The sequence below is a fragment of the Xylaria bambusicola genome (genome assembly GCF_022495145.1).
Source record: "Xylaria bambusicola strain CBS 139988 unplaced genomic scaffold F5B22scaffold_14, whole genome shotgun sequence".
In the NCBI taxonomy this organism is placed as follows: Eukaryota; Fungi; Ascomycota; class Sordariomycetes; order Xylariales; family Xylariaceae; genus Xylaria; species Xylaria bambusicola.
Window position 1 is genome coordinate 831,079 of NW_025953567.1, and position 21,194 is coordinate 852,272.

A 21,194-nucleotide genomic window follows, 5' to 3' on the forward strand; every position below is an offset into this window, starting at 1 on the left:
TTAATAAAATACTTGCCTGTTGCCTTTATTTTTTTAATAAATATGTTTTGTTTTATTTTTTTTTTAATTTGTTGGCTATGCTTGTGAACCATTTTTTCCCCCCCCCCCCCCCCCCCCCCCTCTCTTTAGGGAACGTGAGACATTTGGAGCCTTCATAGCAAGTGTTATTTTTTTGGGCCCCATTGCTTTCACAGAAGTTTTTGTTTTCTTTTTATGAAACTCACTTTGCTCTTAAGCTATTATGAGGGCGCTAACATCAGTCCAGTCTCCTCGATGATCTTGATGAAGACCTTCTTTCCGAGCTTGACGATGTTGTTCGTAACAACCAGCTTGCTAGGTTACCGTACGCACGAAGTGGAGCAGCTGAAATACTGCTTCATGAGCAGTACCCCAATCTAGCGGAAGACATACACGAGGAGAGACAGGTGCGCGTGAAGGATATGGTTTTTAGAGCCACCTTTAGGGATGATGAAAGGAGAAGCTCTTCATATAGGACTCGGTACGGCAGTTTCGACGATTTTGCTAGTGTTTCACCAATAACCGATAAAACCGCGCGGCAGAAATCGAAAGTCGCACGTAATGAGCCGTTCAGCCCAGATCTCCGGCCCAAAACTTCCATGGCTGACCTTATGTTCAATATGGAGGGGGATGAGGAATTAAATGATGTTAGCCCCTTGTCTCCGAGCCCTAGGCGTATCAGCGCTAAGGACCATGATGACTTGGATCGTCTGCCGCCATTGTCAACATCTCAGCGTGGTCTCCCAGGAAGTGGTTCATTGGGCGCGCCCGGAATTGTCCCAGCATCTCCGGCTTTAGCATCATCTCCAGCTCTACAGCCACCTGGACTATCAAACGATGTTTCGCCACAACACCCACTGACTGCAAACCCCTGGGGGTCATCAAACTTGCCTATCAGTCGTTTGAACCTGCGAGAAACGCTGGCTGAATCGAAACCGGTACAATCAGCACTTTCAGCTGGCCTGGCCGCGCAAAATCGTGACCCCGGCTCCAAGACCACTCCCCAAAAGCTTTCACAGAAGGAGAGAAAGAAGCAGCTGCTGCAAAAAGCTGAGCAGGCTGCCCGTGAGGAAGCCGAGGCCAAACAACAGTTACAGAAACCCTGGAGTGAAGTTGGCGATAAAAAGGGCGCGCCTTGGAAAAAACAAACGAAAGCAGAACCTGCAATGCCTATGAGCAGCCTGCTTCACCCTGACTCGGCCTTTCTTGCAGGGTCTTCTAGTCCTAAAACATCAGTCTCTTCCCAGACTTCATCAAATAAACCTATACCTAGGCGAGCTGCATCACCCGATACAAGGTTTTCTGGGCAGAAGTCAAGCAATCCATCAAAATTGCCTCCAGCATCCCCACGTCCTGATTCCCAGCCAATGACTCCCCATTCAAAGTCATACATTAAGCGTACGCCCAAATTTGAACAGGAAATTGGCGTTCCCCTCGCAGACATTATTGGCCAACAACAGAGAGAGCAGCAGAGCCGCCGCGAGGCTGTCGCCAAGCGCAGTTTGCAAGAGATCCAACAGGAGCAAGAATTTCAAGAGTGGTGGGACCAGGAAAGCCGCCGTGCTCAAGAGGAAGAAGCGAGGAGAGTTGCTCGCGAAGGGAACAAGGACAAAAAGAAGGATGGTGGACGACGTGGGCGGGGTAGTAATAATAAGTCTAAGGACAGCTCTCGTTCCGGAACCGCCGGAGCAGGGAGCAAGAAAGGTCCGGCCGCCACGCCCGAGGCTGGCCCTTCCAGCTCACAGGGCAAAAGGAAGGTCTCTAACGGAAAGGCTTAGAATATAGATCTCATGCATTTATATGGGCTAGAGACGTCTCTCGGGAGACACATATCCATTATCGGAGTTCCGGGGCTATATTGAGCTTGACTTTAAGGCTGGAGGATTCAGCGCGATGGGATGTATATACAATCAGGAGAACAATGCGTGTGTTGGGGCTACGTGTACATACATATCTTCACTCCAAAGCTCCCTACTTAATGCATGCGATTTGTTCTACTCTACCAGTTGAGTCTAACAGGCAGATATTACCTTTCATAGCCCACTTCTCCATAATTACGGTGCCGTCGTAGGGACAATGCCACCTAAGCCACGAGCCGAGATTAGGGTACAGACACATCGAGGAAAAGGATGAAATGGAGTGTTCCGTTAAGTCTCGGAGGCTATTCGGGTCAGCTTAGGTAATTGCATATATCTTAATAAGCAGTTCAGAAGATGACTAATAAGTGGGGTAAATGGATGAGTCATTCAGTTATCCAGTACGGAAGGAGAGTTGTATGAATAGGAATACAGAATACGGTCTTCCTGACCGCGGGGATAACCCGCTGTATATAGACCTAGCCGCTGCCCTGTAGGGTGCCCTGAAGGGTTCCCTATCGAACCTACTGTAAGGTTCGAACCTATGACTCGTACCCAGATGACTAATACCCTGCAGGTGAATTACCTAATTAGGTATTAGGTAAACAACCTGACTAACATCCCCCCTTAATTTTATAAGTTAAATACAGCTTATAGAATTAGTAATCCAGTTTTAGGAAAAATAGATAAAACCTATTAAATTAATAAATAAAGGAAAAAAGTAAAACCTTTATAAGAATCTTAAAGGAAAAGTGAAAAAACCCTTTATATATATATATATAAGGTAATAAATACCTTAAGGTGGGGAAAAAAGTATAATAGTCAATATATAAAAACCTCGTTTATTAATTATTATTAATTATTTAAATTTATAACGTGCAATTATAATAAATATAAGTGAATATATTTAATAAAAAAACTATACATTATATAGAAAAAAGTTATTTTATTTAAAAAAACCATATAATGGATAAAAAATTACGTTAAAAGTAAACTTTTATATATAAGGAAAAAGCTTTTATATATATATACCCGCTAATGCTTTAAAAGTATTAAACCTTGGTTTAGCTGATATTTTGACTAGAAAATTAGCTAAATTGTCTTTAGAGGGGGTATATATTAATTAAACTTGTTTATTATTTACCGTATCTTTTAAAAAGTGGTAAATAATAAAAATATACTTAGATTTTTTATAAAATTCTTAATTTTTAGTTAATTTAATATATTTAAAGTTTTTATTTTGTAAAAAGGAAATATATTTACTATTAAAGGTTTTTTAAATCTTTTTTAATATTATTATAGTTACCTTTAAAACTGCTTTAATAAATTTAATAAATATTAATTTATTTAGGAATACTCTTTTCTTTTATTATTTCTATTTAAGGTTTAATTTAATCTTTTTAATAAATTATTAAATAATCCTTTTATTTTAAAATTGCTTTATCTTTAAGCTCTTTAATTAGATATTTTTTTAAAAGCATATAGCCAGTCGCTTTAAAATAATATATTTCTTTTTTAAAGCAGCATTCTTCCGGTTAATATCCTATTAAACTATAGGGTCGACTTATTAATCGTTAAAAAGCTTTTATACAATTTTAATTATAGGTAAAAATAAAGTAAAGAGGAATAAATCTTTTAACTAATATAATATTTAATAGGTATAGTTTAAAATAATCTTATTTTTAATTAGCTACTTTAAATTAATTATAATATTATATTTAATATTAATAACCTAAAAGGTTTAATCTTTAAACCTTTATCTATTTACTTTTAAAGTAATAATAAGGTATTAATTAACTATATTAATAAATTATCCTTAATAATTATTTAATTATTAGGGTTATTTTAAAGTAGTTAACCTAGCTTTTAATTAATAGCTAACGTAATAAGTTAATTTATAATTAATTATTAAATATATTTAAACTTTAATATTATATAATATAATAGTTTTTATTTTAAAATTATTTATTTATATTTAAATAGGATATATAAATTAAATAATATTTTAATTACTTTTTATATAGGTTAAGGATAATTTATAAATTATTAAAAAGTTTTCTAGCAATTTAATTAGTTTTCCAATTTAGATTTAATAAAAAAGGAATTAATAAGCTTTTCTTTACTTTCTTTATTTTATATTTAAACTATATTCTTACTTTTTTTAAGGTAATCTATAATTTAATATTTTATTTTACTATAATTAAAGTAAATATCGTTTTCCTAATAAGTCTTTTTCTTTTCCTTTAAAAGCTTTATCCTTTTAAGCTTTATTATAATATTCCCCTTATTTATATTCTTTTTATTATTAAAGTTATAATTAATAGAACTAATAGCTTATTTTTTCTTTTAGCAATTATAATAATAATTATAATTATATATTACCTTTATTACCTTATTGTAAAAGTATTTATATAGCATTAAGAGGTTAATATTAACTTCAAATACTTTAATTCCAAAGTTAAGGTTAATATATTTCTATAAAAATTAAAACCATTTAGATTTAAGCAACTTTAACTTCAATATTAGGTTATTAAATTAAAAAATAAATTAATAAATATTAAAACCTAACTTAAAGTAAAACTTATTTAAGGTATTTTATATTTAAATAGTTTAGTTTAAATTATAATAGGCTATTTTTAACATTTATACCATTTTAACTAAACTATTATACAATTAAGTAATAAAATAAAAATAAATTTTAACTGCTTTTTTAATATCTTCCTTTAAAAGGGATATAATATAATATATTTAGCTTTTTTTAATATAATATATTATTATATTTTTTTTAAATTTATTAATTAGCTTTCCTAATTAATTATTAAATAAGTCTTTATTTTTAAAAAAGGTGCTTAGATTAGCTTTATAAGTTTTAACCTTTTTTATATATTTTAGGTTTAAGCTTATAAGGTTACCCATTAAGCTAATTATTTTAAAAACAACTTATATCGCTATACTAATTAATTTAAAGTTAATTTTGCTAAAGGTACTTTTAATTATGCTTTTTTATAATATTAAGGTTAGGCTACCTCTTTTTATTTAAGCTTAAAAAGCAGTAATTTGTTTTTATAGCTATTAGATTAAGGCAGCTTAATCGGTAATACTTATTTTATCTACTAATTAAGGTAATTCTATTAATCCTTCATTTAAATTAAGGTCTAATAGTAAAAGCATTATATTTTTTAATTTAAGGTTTAAAAAGTTGTAAAAGCTATTTTTAAACTTAATATTAATCTCTTCTTCCTTAATAAAAGGGATAGAGTTTTAAATTAATTATTTATTAGCTAACGCATCTCCTACTTGACCTGGCCACCCAATTGACCTGGCCACCCCAATAACCTATATAAAATCCCATTACTTTAATCTTTAATAACTTTGCGAGTACTAATTGTACGGTTTAATAATTAGTACCGTTAAATCCGTTAGTTCAAGGGGAATCCAAAGATATTTTTTACTATTTTTTACAAAATTTATTAAGCGAGATATTAAGCAATACGCTAAAGTGGCGCTAAGCAAGGATTATTTTAACGCTTACTTTAGCGTATTGCTTAATAACTCCGCGAATATAAGTCGTAAGAGTTAGTAAAGGGTACCGTTAAATAGCTCTTTTTATTACAAATCTAATGGTATATTTTATTATTTTATACGACTAATATTCGTAAAGTTATTAAATTATCACGTGATTAGCGCACCGACGTTTCTTGTATGGGCTGGGGGGGTGGCCAGCTCAATTGGGTGGCCAGGTCAAGTGGGAGATGCGTTATAGGAATATTAAATATAATATATAATAATAATTATTAAAATTGTTTCGGATTATTTATTTTAATTAAGGTCTTTTTAATTTTAAAGGATATAAGGTTTAATTTTATTAATTAGGTTTATTATAAGGTTATATTTATTTATTATTAAATATAAAACATAATAATAAGGGGGGAAAGGTTTAATTTATAAATTATAAATAATAACAATTAAATATAAATAATATATTTATATAGCATTTATTAATAAAAAGAAGGAGCTTAAAATAATATTATAATTAAAAGTTTAAGGTATAACTATATTAATACTATAGATAAAAATTCTAAGTTAAAGAAGAAAGAAAGGAAAAATAAAATTAAAATATAAGCATACGTAGAAATATATATATATTAATAGCTATTATAGGTTATATAACTTTATTAGTATAAGTCTTATATATCTTTATAATATCCTTTTATAATATATATAATATTCCAACATAATATATGTTTAATACGTTTGTTATAAATTTTAATATAGTAGAATGCATTTTTAATATTATATTATATGTGACGATCGTCACGTACGGTCAGACGAGACTTAACCTGACCTGTCAATATAAGCTAAGGTAGTGAGCCAGACTGACGGCTTATTATCCTGTATCCTTTTGACCCAAGGACCGTGGCGCAGTTGGTTAGCTTACAGCTGCGTACGTTACATTATATAACTATTATAATAGGGCTAGGAATAAGGACATGAACATTATGGAAAAAAAAGTATAGCGGATGCTTTATTTTGATTTCTCTTATTGCTTTTATATATATAAGATATAGGTTACCTTAATATAAGTTAAATAAATAAAACCTAACAAATAGCTTATAATATACCTTAAAGAATATATATTGCTTTACCTTTTATATTTATTAATTAAATCTTTTTATATATTATTTTATAATTTTTAATAAAAGGGTATAGGTTTATTAGTTTATTATTATTACTTATTAGTTATCCCTTTAGCTCCCTTTATATTAGTATCTTTAATAAGGCTAATAAAACTAAAATGTTTAATACTCCTTAAAGTATAACCTATAATTAGAAGATTAATACTTTAACTAATAAAGCTTATAAAGATAAAATATTAAATATTTACTTTTAAAAAGTTTATTACCTTCTTTTTTATTTTTTAAATTTTACTATTCGGATATAATGCCTTATTAATCATTTTAATTCTTACTATATAAAATTACTTAAAATATAAAAACTAAAGCAATAATATAAAGAATTAAGTTAATATATGCCTATTAAAATAGCCTATAAATTAAAAATAACTTAAAAAGAAATTATTAATTAAACTATTAATAAACATTAATTTAAAAATAATAAATTATAACTTATATTTCCTTTCCTTATTTTACTAAGTTCTTTTAATTAATTTAACTGTTTATAAGATATTATATAAGCCTTTATAAATAAAGCTAAGCAAACTTTTACCTTACTATATAAATAAATAAAAGAATAAGGAGCGAATAGTAAAAAATAAAATAGTTAAACTCTTATATTTAATTTTAAAAGTTTTTATTACTTCCATTTCCTTAAATTATTATAAAAGATATTTTTATAATATTATAAACTTATAATTGAAACTATTTTATTTATTTAATTTCCCTATATTATTAAAGAAGAATTCCTAAATTTAAATAATATTGCCTATATTAATACCTACTAGTAATTATTTAATTAATAAACCTAATAGCATTATTTTAAATAACCTAAGAATTAAAGGATTTACTTTTTTAGATTTATTATTTTATAAAATAATAGCTTTATAGAAGCTTATTTTTATAATTATTTATATTGTTAGCTTTTTTATTTTTAACCTTGCTTTATACTTTTAAAACCTTTTTAATAATAATAAGGTTATAAAATAGCTTAAAAGATTAAAGTAGCTCTTTAAGTCTTATTAACTTCTCTTTAAAGAATAGGTTAATTAACTTCCTTATTAAATAAAGATAATAATTAAAAAGCATATAATTTAATATTTAATTAGTTTTATAATAGATTGGAATAAAGTAAAAAGGATCTTTAAAAGCAAATATAAAGCTAATAATCTGGAATAAACTTAATCTAAATAAAGATAATTTATATAATTATTTACTTAAAGATATATAACCCTATAGGATTATACCTATTTTTTCCTTTAATATATTGCTATAATTATTAAATTAAAGGAAGAAATCCCCTTTATTCCAAAGGTTTTTTATATATATAATTTAATTAAAGCTATCCTTATTAATTAATTATAATAAATCCTAATTTATAATATAATTATTAAGGATAAACTACGAAGTAAAGGTTATAAGGAAGTTTTAATAATATTAAAGGGATAGGCTAATATTGAAATATCTTTTTAACTTTAAAATAGCCTTATTATATTAATAATTATTTTAAATATTAACTATTAATTGTTAAATGCCCCTATATACCCTTTTATATCCTTAATTATTAAAAGCTATTAAGCCCCCCCCTTATAGTAGTATTATTATTAAACCTTATAAATAATAATATTATAGTATTAGCTTTAATAATTTAAAGAAACCTATATATTAATTAATTAATTATATAAATTTAAAGCTTATTTATTAGCTTTATATATATAATAAAGTTTATTAATAAATTATTATAATTATTAATGGACCGAACTTAATATTACACACCTTTTAATTAATTATTATAATAGGAAGTAAATTAATAATAGAGCTAAAATATTAATAATTAATAAATATATATATATATTACCTAAATCCGTTAACCTAAGCCCTATAAAAGAAATAATATTTAAAGTAATAATAAGTATATTAATTTTATTAATTTTAATAAATATAATACCGGATATAATTCCGTTAGTAATAATAAGCGTAACAACTTTAACTATTATAAATATCGAAATATTAATTATTAAATATAAAACTGCCCAATTATATATAACGCTTATTTATATAAAGCTTTTTATATTATAAATAAAAAAAGGGCTTTATATATTAAATCCCTTAATATATTATTATATATTTAATACCTTATAGTTAATTAGGATAAAATAATAAAAGGAATTAATAAAAAAGGTTATATTATATTTATATTATTTTAGATCTTTTATAACTTTGTTAATAGTTACTTTCTTATTGCTAAAAGCGTTTATTAGGTCTTATATAAGTATAAATTCCTTATGGAAAACCTTACCTTTAAATAGAAAATAGTATAGGTAAACTTTAAACCTATTAAAAATATAGGGTTATTAAAGATAATTTAGCTATAAGGACTAATGTTAGTTTTTAAGTAATTAATGTAAAAAGAATAGTTATTTAAATTAGCTATAGCTTTTTAAGTAAATTCCGTTTATATAAGATAAAAAGGTATAGAAATTTTAAAATATAAGGATTATCTTAAATTTAAATATATTAAATAAATAAAATTTTAAAATAAAAAAAGGTATATTATATTAAAAGTAATAAATAAATAATTTATTAAAGATAATTTAAGGCTATTTATATTAATATTTATAAAGATTTTTAATATTAATTTAATTATTAATGCTATAGCTATAAAACTATAACGAATTAATAAAATGGAAAATATTTATAAATAAAATATTAGGAAGGATGTTTAATAATTAGCATTTAAGGGAAAAAGCAACTTATAAAGTATAATAATGGAAATATTTAAACTTATCCGAAAAATTAAATAGTAATAAGTATTTTTAAATTAGATTTAAAATTTAATAAAGGTTAAAGTAGGACTAATTTAGGAAAGACTTTTAAATCTATTCCTTAATGTATTTTAATTTATAGCTTCCTAAGCCTTTAAAATAGGAAAGATATCCGGGAAAAAGAATATCCAAATGCAATTAAATATATAAACCTTTTAAATTAATAATTAAAATAAGCTAAATAAGCTTAATAGTTAAGTAATGTTAAAATTTATATTTCTATTAATCTTTATTAATAATATATATATAGAAATTTAAAAATTAACGTAAAGAATTTATAAAACTTTAAATATAGAAATTAACCTATTTTAAATGGAAAATTATATAAAAGGAACCCTTAAAATAGCTATATAAATTAGGGAAACCCTATATAATGCTATAATTATTAAGCTATTTAATATTAAAGCTTAAATATCTTTTATTATTAAAAGCTATATTAAAAAGAATAGTATATTAATAATTAATATAGCAATAATATAAAATAAATACTTTAATAAAAAAACAGCCCCTTTTAATAATTATTACGAATTAATCGTTTAACCAATATAGCTAATAGTGAAGTATATACTTTAAATACCTATATATATTATATTAAATAAATTTATTATAACCCTTTTACTTTTAGGAATAAACTTTTTAAAAATTATAAATTATATTCTATACTTTAAAAAAGGAGTATTAATAATAACTATTATAATTAATAATATATATATTATTATATTAGCTATTACCTTTATTTTAAATAGGCTATATAATAAAAATGCTTTATAAGCTATAGAAAATTAATAGTTATTTACTTTTAAGGAAGTATAGTAAATAGCTATAAAAAGCCTTTATTAAATAATTAAATATTACTATTATTATATATTATTAAAGTTACCTTTAATATAATAATTAACTTCGATAACTAAATAAATATTAATTAATAAAGAATTGTATTATTATAAAAATAGTTTATTAATTAATATAATTATTTAAAACTTAATAACGGAAATAGAGTAATTAGTTTATTCTTAAATAACAAATTCTTATAAATATTTAAAAAGATTTTTAATAAAGCTATATATAATATAAAGGAAAGAAAACTTATAATAGTAAAAAAAATAACTTTATAAATATTAAACATTTTTATAAATATAATATATAAGTTAAAAGTTTAAAAAGTATACCTTATTAATAATGTTAAATATAATAGAAATACTTTATTAAAAATAATATATTAAAAAGAAAAAGCCTTAAAAGAAATAAAGAATTAAAAAAAGGAAACTAAAATAAAAGATAATAAAATGTTTAATAATATTTACCTACAATTTATATAATAATTAAAAGGAATTAGGTTAATAGCTATACGGTTAAAAAAGATACAAGAATAATTAAATAATATAAAATTAAGTAATTAAGAAAAATACTTACTTATTAAAGTATTATATTAATAAAAAATAGCTCTATTATAGGATTTTAATAGAATAGGAAGGGTAAGGAAGGAAATAGTCCCTTTTTATAAAATTAAAACTATAAAACATAATATATAATAAATAAAGGGAATACTAATTTTAATACTATTATAGTTAAAAGTTTTAAAGGTTTTAAAGATTTAAATAATAAACGGGGTCCTTAAAGAAAGTTATAAACCCTATTAAAATGCTTAATTTATAATAAAAAAGAAGGATAGTAACTTATATCGCGATTGGGGGTTTAAGGCATAGCTATATTAATGCTATAGATGAAGATTTTAAGCTAAGGAAGAAAGGAAGGAAAGATGAAACTAGAATATAAACGTACGTAGAAATATATATATACTAACAGCTATTATAGGTTATATAACCTTATTGGTATAGGTTTCGTGTATCTTTATAGTGTCCCTTTATAGTATGTATAATATTCCAGCATAGTATATATTTAATACGTTTATTATATTTCCCATTACTAAAATTAAAATATAGGCGTAAAACAGGTTAAGGAATTACTTATAGCATCTAGTTTTAATTATAATGCTATTTCGTACGGTAATATTATTATCGGGATAATTAATAACGAATTTATTAGCTATTATAGCTTTTATCTATTCGTTTAACTATTTAGGCGGTCTTAATATATTAGGCTATTTTTTATAAAACTTTTATATTTTAATTAATAAATTTTTAAAATTCTTTATTAAATATTAAATATTATTAGGGTTATAACCTTTTTAAGCAACTTAATATTATAATATTTTATTACGCCCTATTATTTATAACCTAAATAGCTGCTTAACTTTCTATTTTAGTTTTCCTTTAATGTCTTTAAGTTTTAATAATAGTTAAGTTTATTAAGGTAGCGGGCTTTTATTTACTTTATATAATTAATCTATATAGAAAAGGTTAATTATTTTTATTAACTTTAAGAGGTTTAATATATAGCTATATCCTTTTTTTTAAGTATTTTAAAGGGTCCAACCTATTAGGAGTTTAATTAGGTAATTGGGCTATTGGTTATAAAGCTTTTCTTTTTTAGGAAGACCTTATCTTTTATATAGAAGTTTATTAAGCGTTGCTTTTTATTTACCTATATTTTTTACCTTTTTTATATAGCTTTTACTACTTTATAAATTACTTTTTATATTTTATAGGTTTATTATATTAACTATTAGGCTAGCTTTTTAGGTACTATCTTTTTAACGGTATTTAATAAGAGTAGCAATAAAGGGTTCTTTATATTAGTTCCTATTAAAACCTTTAATAGTGTTATAACTTGGTAATCCGCAGCCCCACCCACTGGGCCAAGCCCCAAAAGGGACGTAGAATACCAAGGTTGGATCTTGGCATTCCAATAGTGGGCTATATGGGCTAGAAGGTCTACGGTGCCGTAGCGTACGCAGCCACCTTCTATAACTAATAGTGCTATATTAATAGCTAAATATTAGGAGGCGTTATATATAAAATTTAATATAGATAAATAGGGGCTTTAATTATTTTAATATTTATTAATATAAAAGCGTAACCATTAATTTAACTTTTAATTTGTAAACTTTATAGCTCTTTACGTTTAGGGGTAAAGGGTGCTCCTATATTAATATTTAATACAGGTTAATTTATTAATTTTCGCTAAGAAGTATAAAATAAAGGGTCCTATATTATTTAAAATCTATACCTTTAAAAAACTTAAGAAACGGTAAGTATATTTATAATATTAATATATTACATTTTTTACTAACGCATCTCCCACTTGACCTGGCCACCCAATTGACCTGGCCACCCCACCAGCCCATACAAACAACGTCGGTGTGTTAATCACGTGATAATTAAATAACTTTACAAATATTAGTCGTATGAAATAATAAAATATACCATTAGATTCGTAATAAGAAGAGCTATTCAACGGTACCCTTTACTAACTTTTACGATTTTTACTCGCGGAATTATTAAGCAATACGCTAAAGTAAGCGTTAAATTAATCCTTGCTTAGCATTCCTTTAGCGTATTGCTTAATATCTCGCTTAATAAATTTTATAAAAAATAGTAAAAAATACCGTTGAATTCCCCTTTAAATCACGGATTTAAAGGTATTAATTATTAAATTGTACGATCAACATTCATAAAGTTATTAAAGATTGAAATAATGGGGTTTTATATAGGTTATTGGGGTGGCCAGGTCAAGTGGGAGATGCGTTATATTGTTTTTTTTATTAGGTATTATAATTAATAGGCGGTTAAATTTATTAATAAATACCTATATATAATTATAGCTATATTTATTTAAAGGTATATCCTTCCCATTAATTATAATATAATGCTAAATAGCTATAGGAATTAATAATAGGTATAATAATCTAGGTATCTTATTTTAGGGGATCTTATTCCGTTAATAATTATAATAATTATAAATATATATTTAAATATCCTATTTTAATAAAGGCTAATAATAATCCTGTTTAATTATTTTAATATATTTATTTTACTTAGGGTAAGCAGTAATTATTAAATAGTAGGCTTTTTTAATTAAAGCTATTTAAAGATAAACCTTTAAGTTAAAGGTTTATTTTAAAATAATTAACCAATAGTTTTTACATTCCAGACCTTATTTTTCGTTTTTTTACTAGATTAAATCTACTAAGTTGGAGCTATATAGTACTATTGCCTCCTTTTCTACGGTAGCTACCGGCCCTTTTAAGGCTTTAAATAGGATTAAAGCTATATTATATTCTTTAGCTTTATAGGCTTTAACGGTTAGTAGATTAATTGTTTTACAAAATAGCGTATTTATTATTACGTTTTTTTAATTAAGCTAATATTGGAAGGTAATATTAAAGTTAAATAAAAAGTTTATCTATTTTATTTATTTTATAAAGAAGACTTTTTTAATAGTAAAATATAGTAGGGCTTAATAATTAATTATTATAAAGAACTTTATACTTAATAGCTTTAAGCAATTATACTTTATAGTTTAAACTATAATTAATAGTTCTTTATTTTATATAAAATAGGCTTATTTAATTAGTAATATAGTTTTTAAAAAATACTTTATAAGCTAATTTCTTTATTAATTTAAAAGCTTTATATTATTTATTACCTATTTTAAATAATATACCCTTTTTAAATAAATAGTTTAAAGGTTTAACTATATCGTTAATATAATATATAAATATCCGGATAAAGTTATATAACTTTAGGAATAAATGGATAACTTAAGTATTAATTAAATCTTTGAAATTCTAATTAATAATAGTATTTATTTTTTTAAGGTCTATTTGGACATTTTATCCGGCTTTTAGGATTATACCTAGGTAGTTTATAGAGGTTACATTAAAGTAGGATTTTTTTATATTTCCTTAAAACCCAGTATTATAAAGGCAATATATTACCTCTTTATATTATTTTTAATATTTTTTTTTATTATTTATAAATATTAAGACATTATTAATATAAATATTAATAAAAAGGTTAAATAGTTTATATAATTAAAAATTAATAAAGTTTTATTATTAGGTAGAGCTAATCTTTAATCTAAAGGGTAGGACTAACTATTAGAATATTCCTTATTAGGTTTAAAATATTATTAAATATTAAGATTTTAAGGCTATCCTTAATTTATAAAAAGCTTTAATAATATTAAGCTTAATATAACGTTTAACCCTTTAATTATTATATATAGTGCTATTTAAATTTAGCATTAGGATAATATAATCTTTTAAGTATTTATTTTTTTATTAATAATTAATATAAAACTATTTTTTAGTTAAATTTAGTTTAAAGGCGAAGAGGATAAGAAAGGTATTTGCTTTTATATAAGGTTTAATAAAGCTATAGGTTAATAATTTATTTATTATTTCTTTTTTTAATAGTAAGTATTAAATTGGAATTTAATATTAAGGGAAGCTATTTAAAGGGTTATTAATAATAGTTTTAAGAACTATATTATATCCCAATTATAATAGGGATAATTTATTAGCTTTTACTTTTAAAAAGAACCCTTTTAAATAAGTTAACTTTTTAAGGATTAGGTAATAAATTAGCTTAATATATTTAAAGTCTTCGTTTTATAAAAAGGGAATATGCTTATTATTAAAAGTCTTTTAAATCTTTTTTAATATTATTATAGTTACCTTTAAAGCTACTTTAATAAATTTAATAAGTATTAATTCATTAAGGAATACTCTTTTTTTCTATTATTTCCATTTAGGGTTTAACTTAATTTTCTTAATAAATTATTAAATAATCCTTTTATTTTAAAATTGCTTTATTTTTAGACTTTTAGGTTAGATGTTTTTTCGGGGGTATATAGCTAGTTACTTTAAAATAATATATTTCTTTTTTAAAGCGGTATCCCTTTAATTAGCGTTCTATTGGATAACGGGATCGATTTATTAATTATTAGGAAACTTTTAAACAATTTCGATTATAGGTAAAAATAAGGCAAGGGGGAGTAAATTTTCCAATTAATATAATATTTAACGGATATAATTTAAAGTAATCTTATTTTTAGCTAATTACTTTAAACTAATTATAATATTATATTTAGTATTAATAACTTAAAAGGTTTAATTTTTAAACCTTTATTTATTTATTTTTAAAATAATAATAAGGTATTAATTAACTATATTAATAAGTTATCTTTAATGGTTATTTAATTATTATAATTATTTTAAAATAATTAACCTAATTTTTAATTAATAGTTAATGCAGTAAGTTAATTTATAATTAATCATTAAATATATTTAAGCTTTAATATTATATAATATAATAGCTTTTATTCCAAAATTATTTATTTATATTTAAATAGAGTATATAAATTAAATAATATTTTAATTACTTTTTATATAAGTTAAGGATAGTTTATAAATTATTAAGAAGTTTTTTAACAGTTTAATTAGTTTTTTAATTTAGATTTAATAAAAGAGAAGTTAATGGGCTTTTCTTTATTTTCCTTATTTTATATTTAATTTATATTTTTGCTTTTTCCGGGGTAATCTGTGACGATCGTCACGTACGGTCAGACGAGACTTGACCTGACCTGTCAATATAAGCTAAGGTAGTGAGCCAGACTGACGGCTTATTATCCTGTATCCTTTTGACCCAAGGACCGTGGCGCAGTTGGTTAGCTTACAGCTGCGTACGTTACATAATCTATAATGCGGTATCCTATTTTACTATAGTTAAAATAGGTATCGTTTTCTTAATAGGTTTTTCTTTCTTCCTTTAAAAGCTTTATTCCTTTAGGCTTTATTATAATATTCCTCTTATTTATATTCCTCTTATTATTAAAGTTATAATTAATAAAGCTAGCAGCTTATTTCTTTTTTTAATAATTATAATAATAATTATAATTATATATTGCCTTTATTACTTTATTATAAAAGCGTTTATATAATATTAATGGATTACTATTAGCTTTAAATACTTTAATTCCAAGGTTAAGGTTAATATATTTTTATAAGAATTAAGACTATTTAGATTTAAGCAACTTTAACTTTAAGGCTAGGTTATTAAATTAAAAAATAAATTAATAAACGTTAAAATCTAGCTTAAAGTAGAACTTATTTAAAGTATTTTATACCTGGGTAGCTTAGTTTAAATTATAATAAGCCATTTTTAACGTTTATACCATTTTAACTAAACTGCTATACAGTTAAATAATGGAACGGAAGCGAATTTTAACCGCTTTTTTAGCATTTTCCTTTAGGAGGGATATAATATAACGCATTTAGCTTTTTTTAATATAGTATATTATTACATTTTTTTTAAATTTATCGGTTAACTTTTTTAGCTAATTATTAAATAAGTTTTTATTTTTAAAAAAGGTACTTAGGTTAGCTTTATAAGCCTTAGCCTTTTTTATATATTCCAGGTTTAAGCTTATAAGGTTGCCCATTAAGCTAATTATTTTAAAAATAACTTATATAGCTATATTAATTAACTTAAAGTTAATTCTACCAAAGGTACTTTTAATTATACTTTTTTATAACACTAGGGTTAAGCTACCTCTTTTTATTTAAGCTTAAAAAGCGGTAATCTATTCTTATAGCTACTAGATTAAAGTAGCTTAATTAATAATGCTTATTTTATTTATTAGTTAGGGTAGTTTTATTAATTCTTTATTTAAATTAAGGTTTAATAGTAGAAGCGTTATATCTTCCAATTTAAGGTTTAGAAAGTCTTAAAAGTTATTTTTAAATTTAATATCAATTTCTTTTTCTTCGATAAAAAGGATAAGGTTTTAAGTTAATTATTTATTAATTATAGGAACGTTAAATATAATATATAATAATAGTTATTAAAATTGTTTTAAGTTATCTATTTTAATTAAGGTCTTTTTAGTTTTAAGGGGCATAGGGTTTAATTTTATCGGTTAGGTTTATTATAAGGTTATATTTATTTATTATTAAGTACGGGATATAATAATAAAGGGGAAAAAGGTTTAATTTATAGATCGTAGATAATAGCAATTAGATATAGGTAATATACTTATACAGCATTTATTAGCAAAAAGGAGGAGCTTAAAATAATATTACAATTAAAGGTTTAAAATATAGCTATATTAATACTATAAACGAAGATTTTAAACTAAGGAAGAAAGGAAGAAAAGATAAAACTAAAATATAAACATGTATAGAGATATATATATACTAACAGCTATTATAAGTTACGTGACCTTATCAGCATAGGTTTCGCGTATCTTTATAGTATCCCTTTATAATACGTACAATGTTCCGGCACAGTATATATCTAATACGTTCGTCACAGCTTATAGCTAATTAACTTAACAACTAAACTTAATATTATTACTATTTAAAATACCTTCCTATTATAAAGCTATAATAAATTTATTAAAGAATTTATAATATATTAAATCTTATTAATAGTAAATCTCTTTTTAAGATACGATTAACTACCCTTAATATTAGAATATAAAGCAATAACTGCTTTTTAAACCTTATTAAAAGTCCTTTAAATAATAAATATCCTATAAGGAGCTATTAACTTTATTACCTATTTTTTAAAAATAGTAGGCTAAATCCTATATAATATAGTATTATAATGCTATAAACCCTTCTTTAATAATATTAATATAAAAGGACTAACTTTCCGCTATAATAATTAAAAGATTAACTTAAATATTTGGAAATTTATATATAAGTATATTAAAAACATTAATGCTATATTATTAAATCTTAAACTTTTAAAAGCAATAGCTAATAAAAAAAAAAGCAAATAGTATAAGTCGTTAATAGTATTAATAGGATATATATATAATACTTATAAATAGTAGCTTATAGGTATTAAAATAGTTAAAATTATAAAATAGTAACTATATAAGAATAAAATTAAAGTTTAAACATTTTTAAGAATTATTAGCTATTATAAGGTATAGGTTTAAAATTACGCCACTATTGCACTACCCTTTACACAACTACTATACCGGAATGTAAAGTTCATTTAAAAAACTAATTAATAAATAGCTATAAAAAACTTATAAATAGCAATCATAAGTATACTATATTTAATTACCCTAAATTATAAGGAAGGTAAAATATAATTTAAGGTAAATGCTTTAATAAAAGGTTAAGGATATATCTTCTATTAAAAAGTATATAAAAAATAAAAACCTATAAAATATAAATTAAAAATATAATAAAAAGGAAAATTGATTTATAATACTATTAAAAAAGAATATTTAAGGGTTATTAAATTATTCCAGCATTTTTAAAATTACTTATATAACGTTAAATTCTACCTTAAAATAAATATAAAAGTCCTAATCGCCTAGCTTTATAATAGGTTCTTAGCGCTACTAGGAGCCCTCCTTATTAAATAGGTTGTATATATTAAAATGTTTAACTTTAAACTATACTATATTTTAAGGAAGAAATATATAATGTCACGACGGGCGCGATGTGCAGTGTCGTCGGTGAATACTGGAAACACACTATTAATTGTATGGTGACGAAGTAAAGGATGACTTGCCAGGTCATGACCTTCGTCAACTAGGCTATTTACGCTACGGTAGGCTGAATAGGCTTCCGGAGGTCCGGTAGGGCTACTGACTAAGCTACAGAATAGAACTATCACCCGTACGGCTAGCCCAAGGGCTAGGAGCCGTGACTTATAACTATTAATAAACCTTTTAAAAAGCTTAAAGAATTATTAAATAAATTAAATAATTAATAGGAGGGTAATATAAAAGACTTTATTAATTTCCAACTTTTTATAATAATAATCAATTTATTATTAACCTAAAAGATAAAACCATTAAAGCTTAAAAATAAATAGTTATTAAACTCTTAAAACTTTATAAAATACCTTATTATAGGGGTATTATTAAAGCATTTATAAACTACGAAGTAAAGAATATCCTATTAGAACTATACATTTAATTTCTTTATTTATAAAGAAAGCTTATAAAAAAAAGCTATTAAATTATTTTAGATTTAATAATATATTAATAACCTAATTAATTAAAAACGCTTATTATAAAACTATTATAAATGCTTTAAATACTATAAAAAAGATATAATATATTATTAAATTTCCATTTAGTACTATTAGAAAAATATATATAAATATATTTATAATGCCTTAAAAAGCTATATACCTTATTAAAAAGTATAATTTAACTAATTTAAAAAAGAATATAAATATAATAAAATAAAAGATATCCTTATAAATTAGGTATTAAATATTTAATATATACTTAATAATAATAAATATAAAGCTATTATTAAAGTATACTATAAAATAAATATATACCTAAAGGCTATACCTTTTAAAACTATTAATTTATAATAAATTAAAGCTTTTATTAAGAAATAAATTATTTTTTAATATAAATGGCTATTAAAAATTAAATGTAATAATAGTTTTAAAAATAAAAAAGAGGTAATAAAAGCAATAAAAAACCTAAGCTATTATATTTAATTTGGTCCAATATATTACCTTTAAGGCTAAAGATTAATAAAAGGTAATTATTAATTAATTATTAATAGTTTCTTAAAAACTATTAATAAAATAAAAAAGGGTTAAATAAAAATACTAAACAAAATAGTATAAGCTAATAAAACAGTAATTAAATATTATAATTATAGCTTATATAAAATAATATATAGATAATTATTAATACTTTTAATTAAAAACATAATATTAACTTAACAAATGATTAATTAAACTAAATCTATTAAATATATTAACCTACTTTTTAATAAAATGCGCTAATATATTTAAAAAAAAATATTACAAAAATATAATAAATTATTATTAAAAAAAACAATATATAATAAAAAAAGCTAATTAACGTTATATATATAAAGTATAACTAAAAGCTTTAAAGGTTAATAATCTAGTTTTAATATTTAATACCTTATTAAATAATAATAAATTAAAAAGTATAAAACTTCTTTATAAATAAAAAGGTTTATATTTAATTATAATATAAATAAGAAATAGGAAGTATAAAGTAAAAAAACTAAATAGGTATATAAAAAATAATATATATATATTAAATAGCCTATAACTATTTATAAAAGATAAAGCTAAATTTTAAAAGTTTTTAAACCCTTTAAAAGATAAATGGATTATTCAATAGTTAAAAGTAAAACTCTTTAATTAACTAATTAATAATTAAAAAAACTAAAATACTATTAATAAAATAAAAGATAAATAATAAGAAATAATTAAGGAAAAGATAATATTATAAAAGATTAAGATCTTAATTATAATATAAAAGAAAAAAGGTTTTATAAAAGTTAATAATAATTAATTAATAATATTAATAAATAGATTATTAAAGTAATAAAATAAACATATTATATTTCCCCCTCCCCCTTCTTCTTTAAAAAGATCTAGCTATTTATAAATAACATTTATACCCCTATTATACCTAATAATTAATCCCTTATTATTCCCTACCTTATAAAAAAAGGAAAAGATCTTAAAAGAAAAATTTAATAAAATTAAAAAAGCATTAAAGGTATAGAAAGCTTAACTATTAAATTCCTAACTATAGATATAAAATAACCATACTTTAAGGTATACTTTTCTGGAAAATTTCCTAAATTTATATCTTTAATCCTCTTATAATAATTATATAAATGTTAAAGATAATAATATTTAATATTAATATTAAAGTATTTATATTTAAATTATTTTATTATATAAAAATAGAAGCTATAGGTACCCCTATAAATAAAAAATAATTAATAATTAAAAAATAGCTACATCCTATATTGGTTTATATTATTAGACTTAAAGAATTAACGTTTAACGCATCTCCCACTTGACCTGGCCACCCAATTGACCTGGCCACCCCCCTAGCCCATACAAATAACGTCGGTGCGCTAATCACGTGATAAT

At 23.1% G+C, this 21,194-nt stretch overlaps 1 protein-coding gene across 1 annotated transcript in view; it reads left to right on the forward strand.

Annotated features, from left to right (window-relative positions):
* F5B22DRAFT_601807 (uncharacterized protein) overlaps positions 1–2,194 on the forward strand; it is a 6,067-nt gene extending 3,873 nt beyond the window's left edge. Inside the window, exon 4 of the mRNA XM_047974638.1 lies at positions 266–2,194. Within this exon, the coding sequence (XP_047832239.1) occupies positions 266–1,796 (1,531 nt within the window). The 3' untranslated portion in view covers positions 1,797–2,194. The remainder of the gene's footprint in view (positions 1–265) is intronic.
* The last annotated feature ends 19,000 nt before the right edge of the window (positions 2,195–21,194 follow it).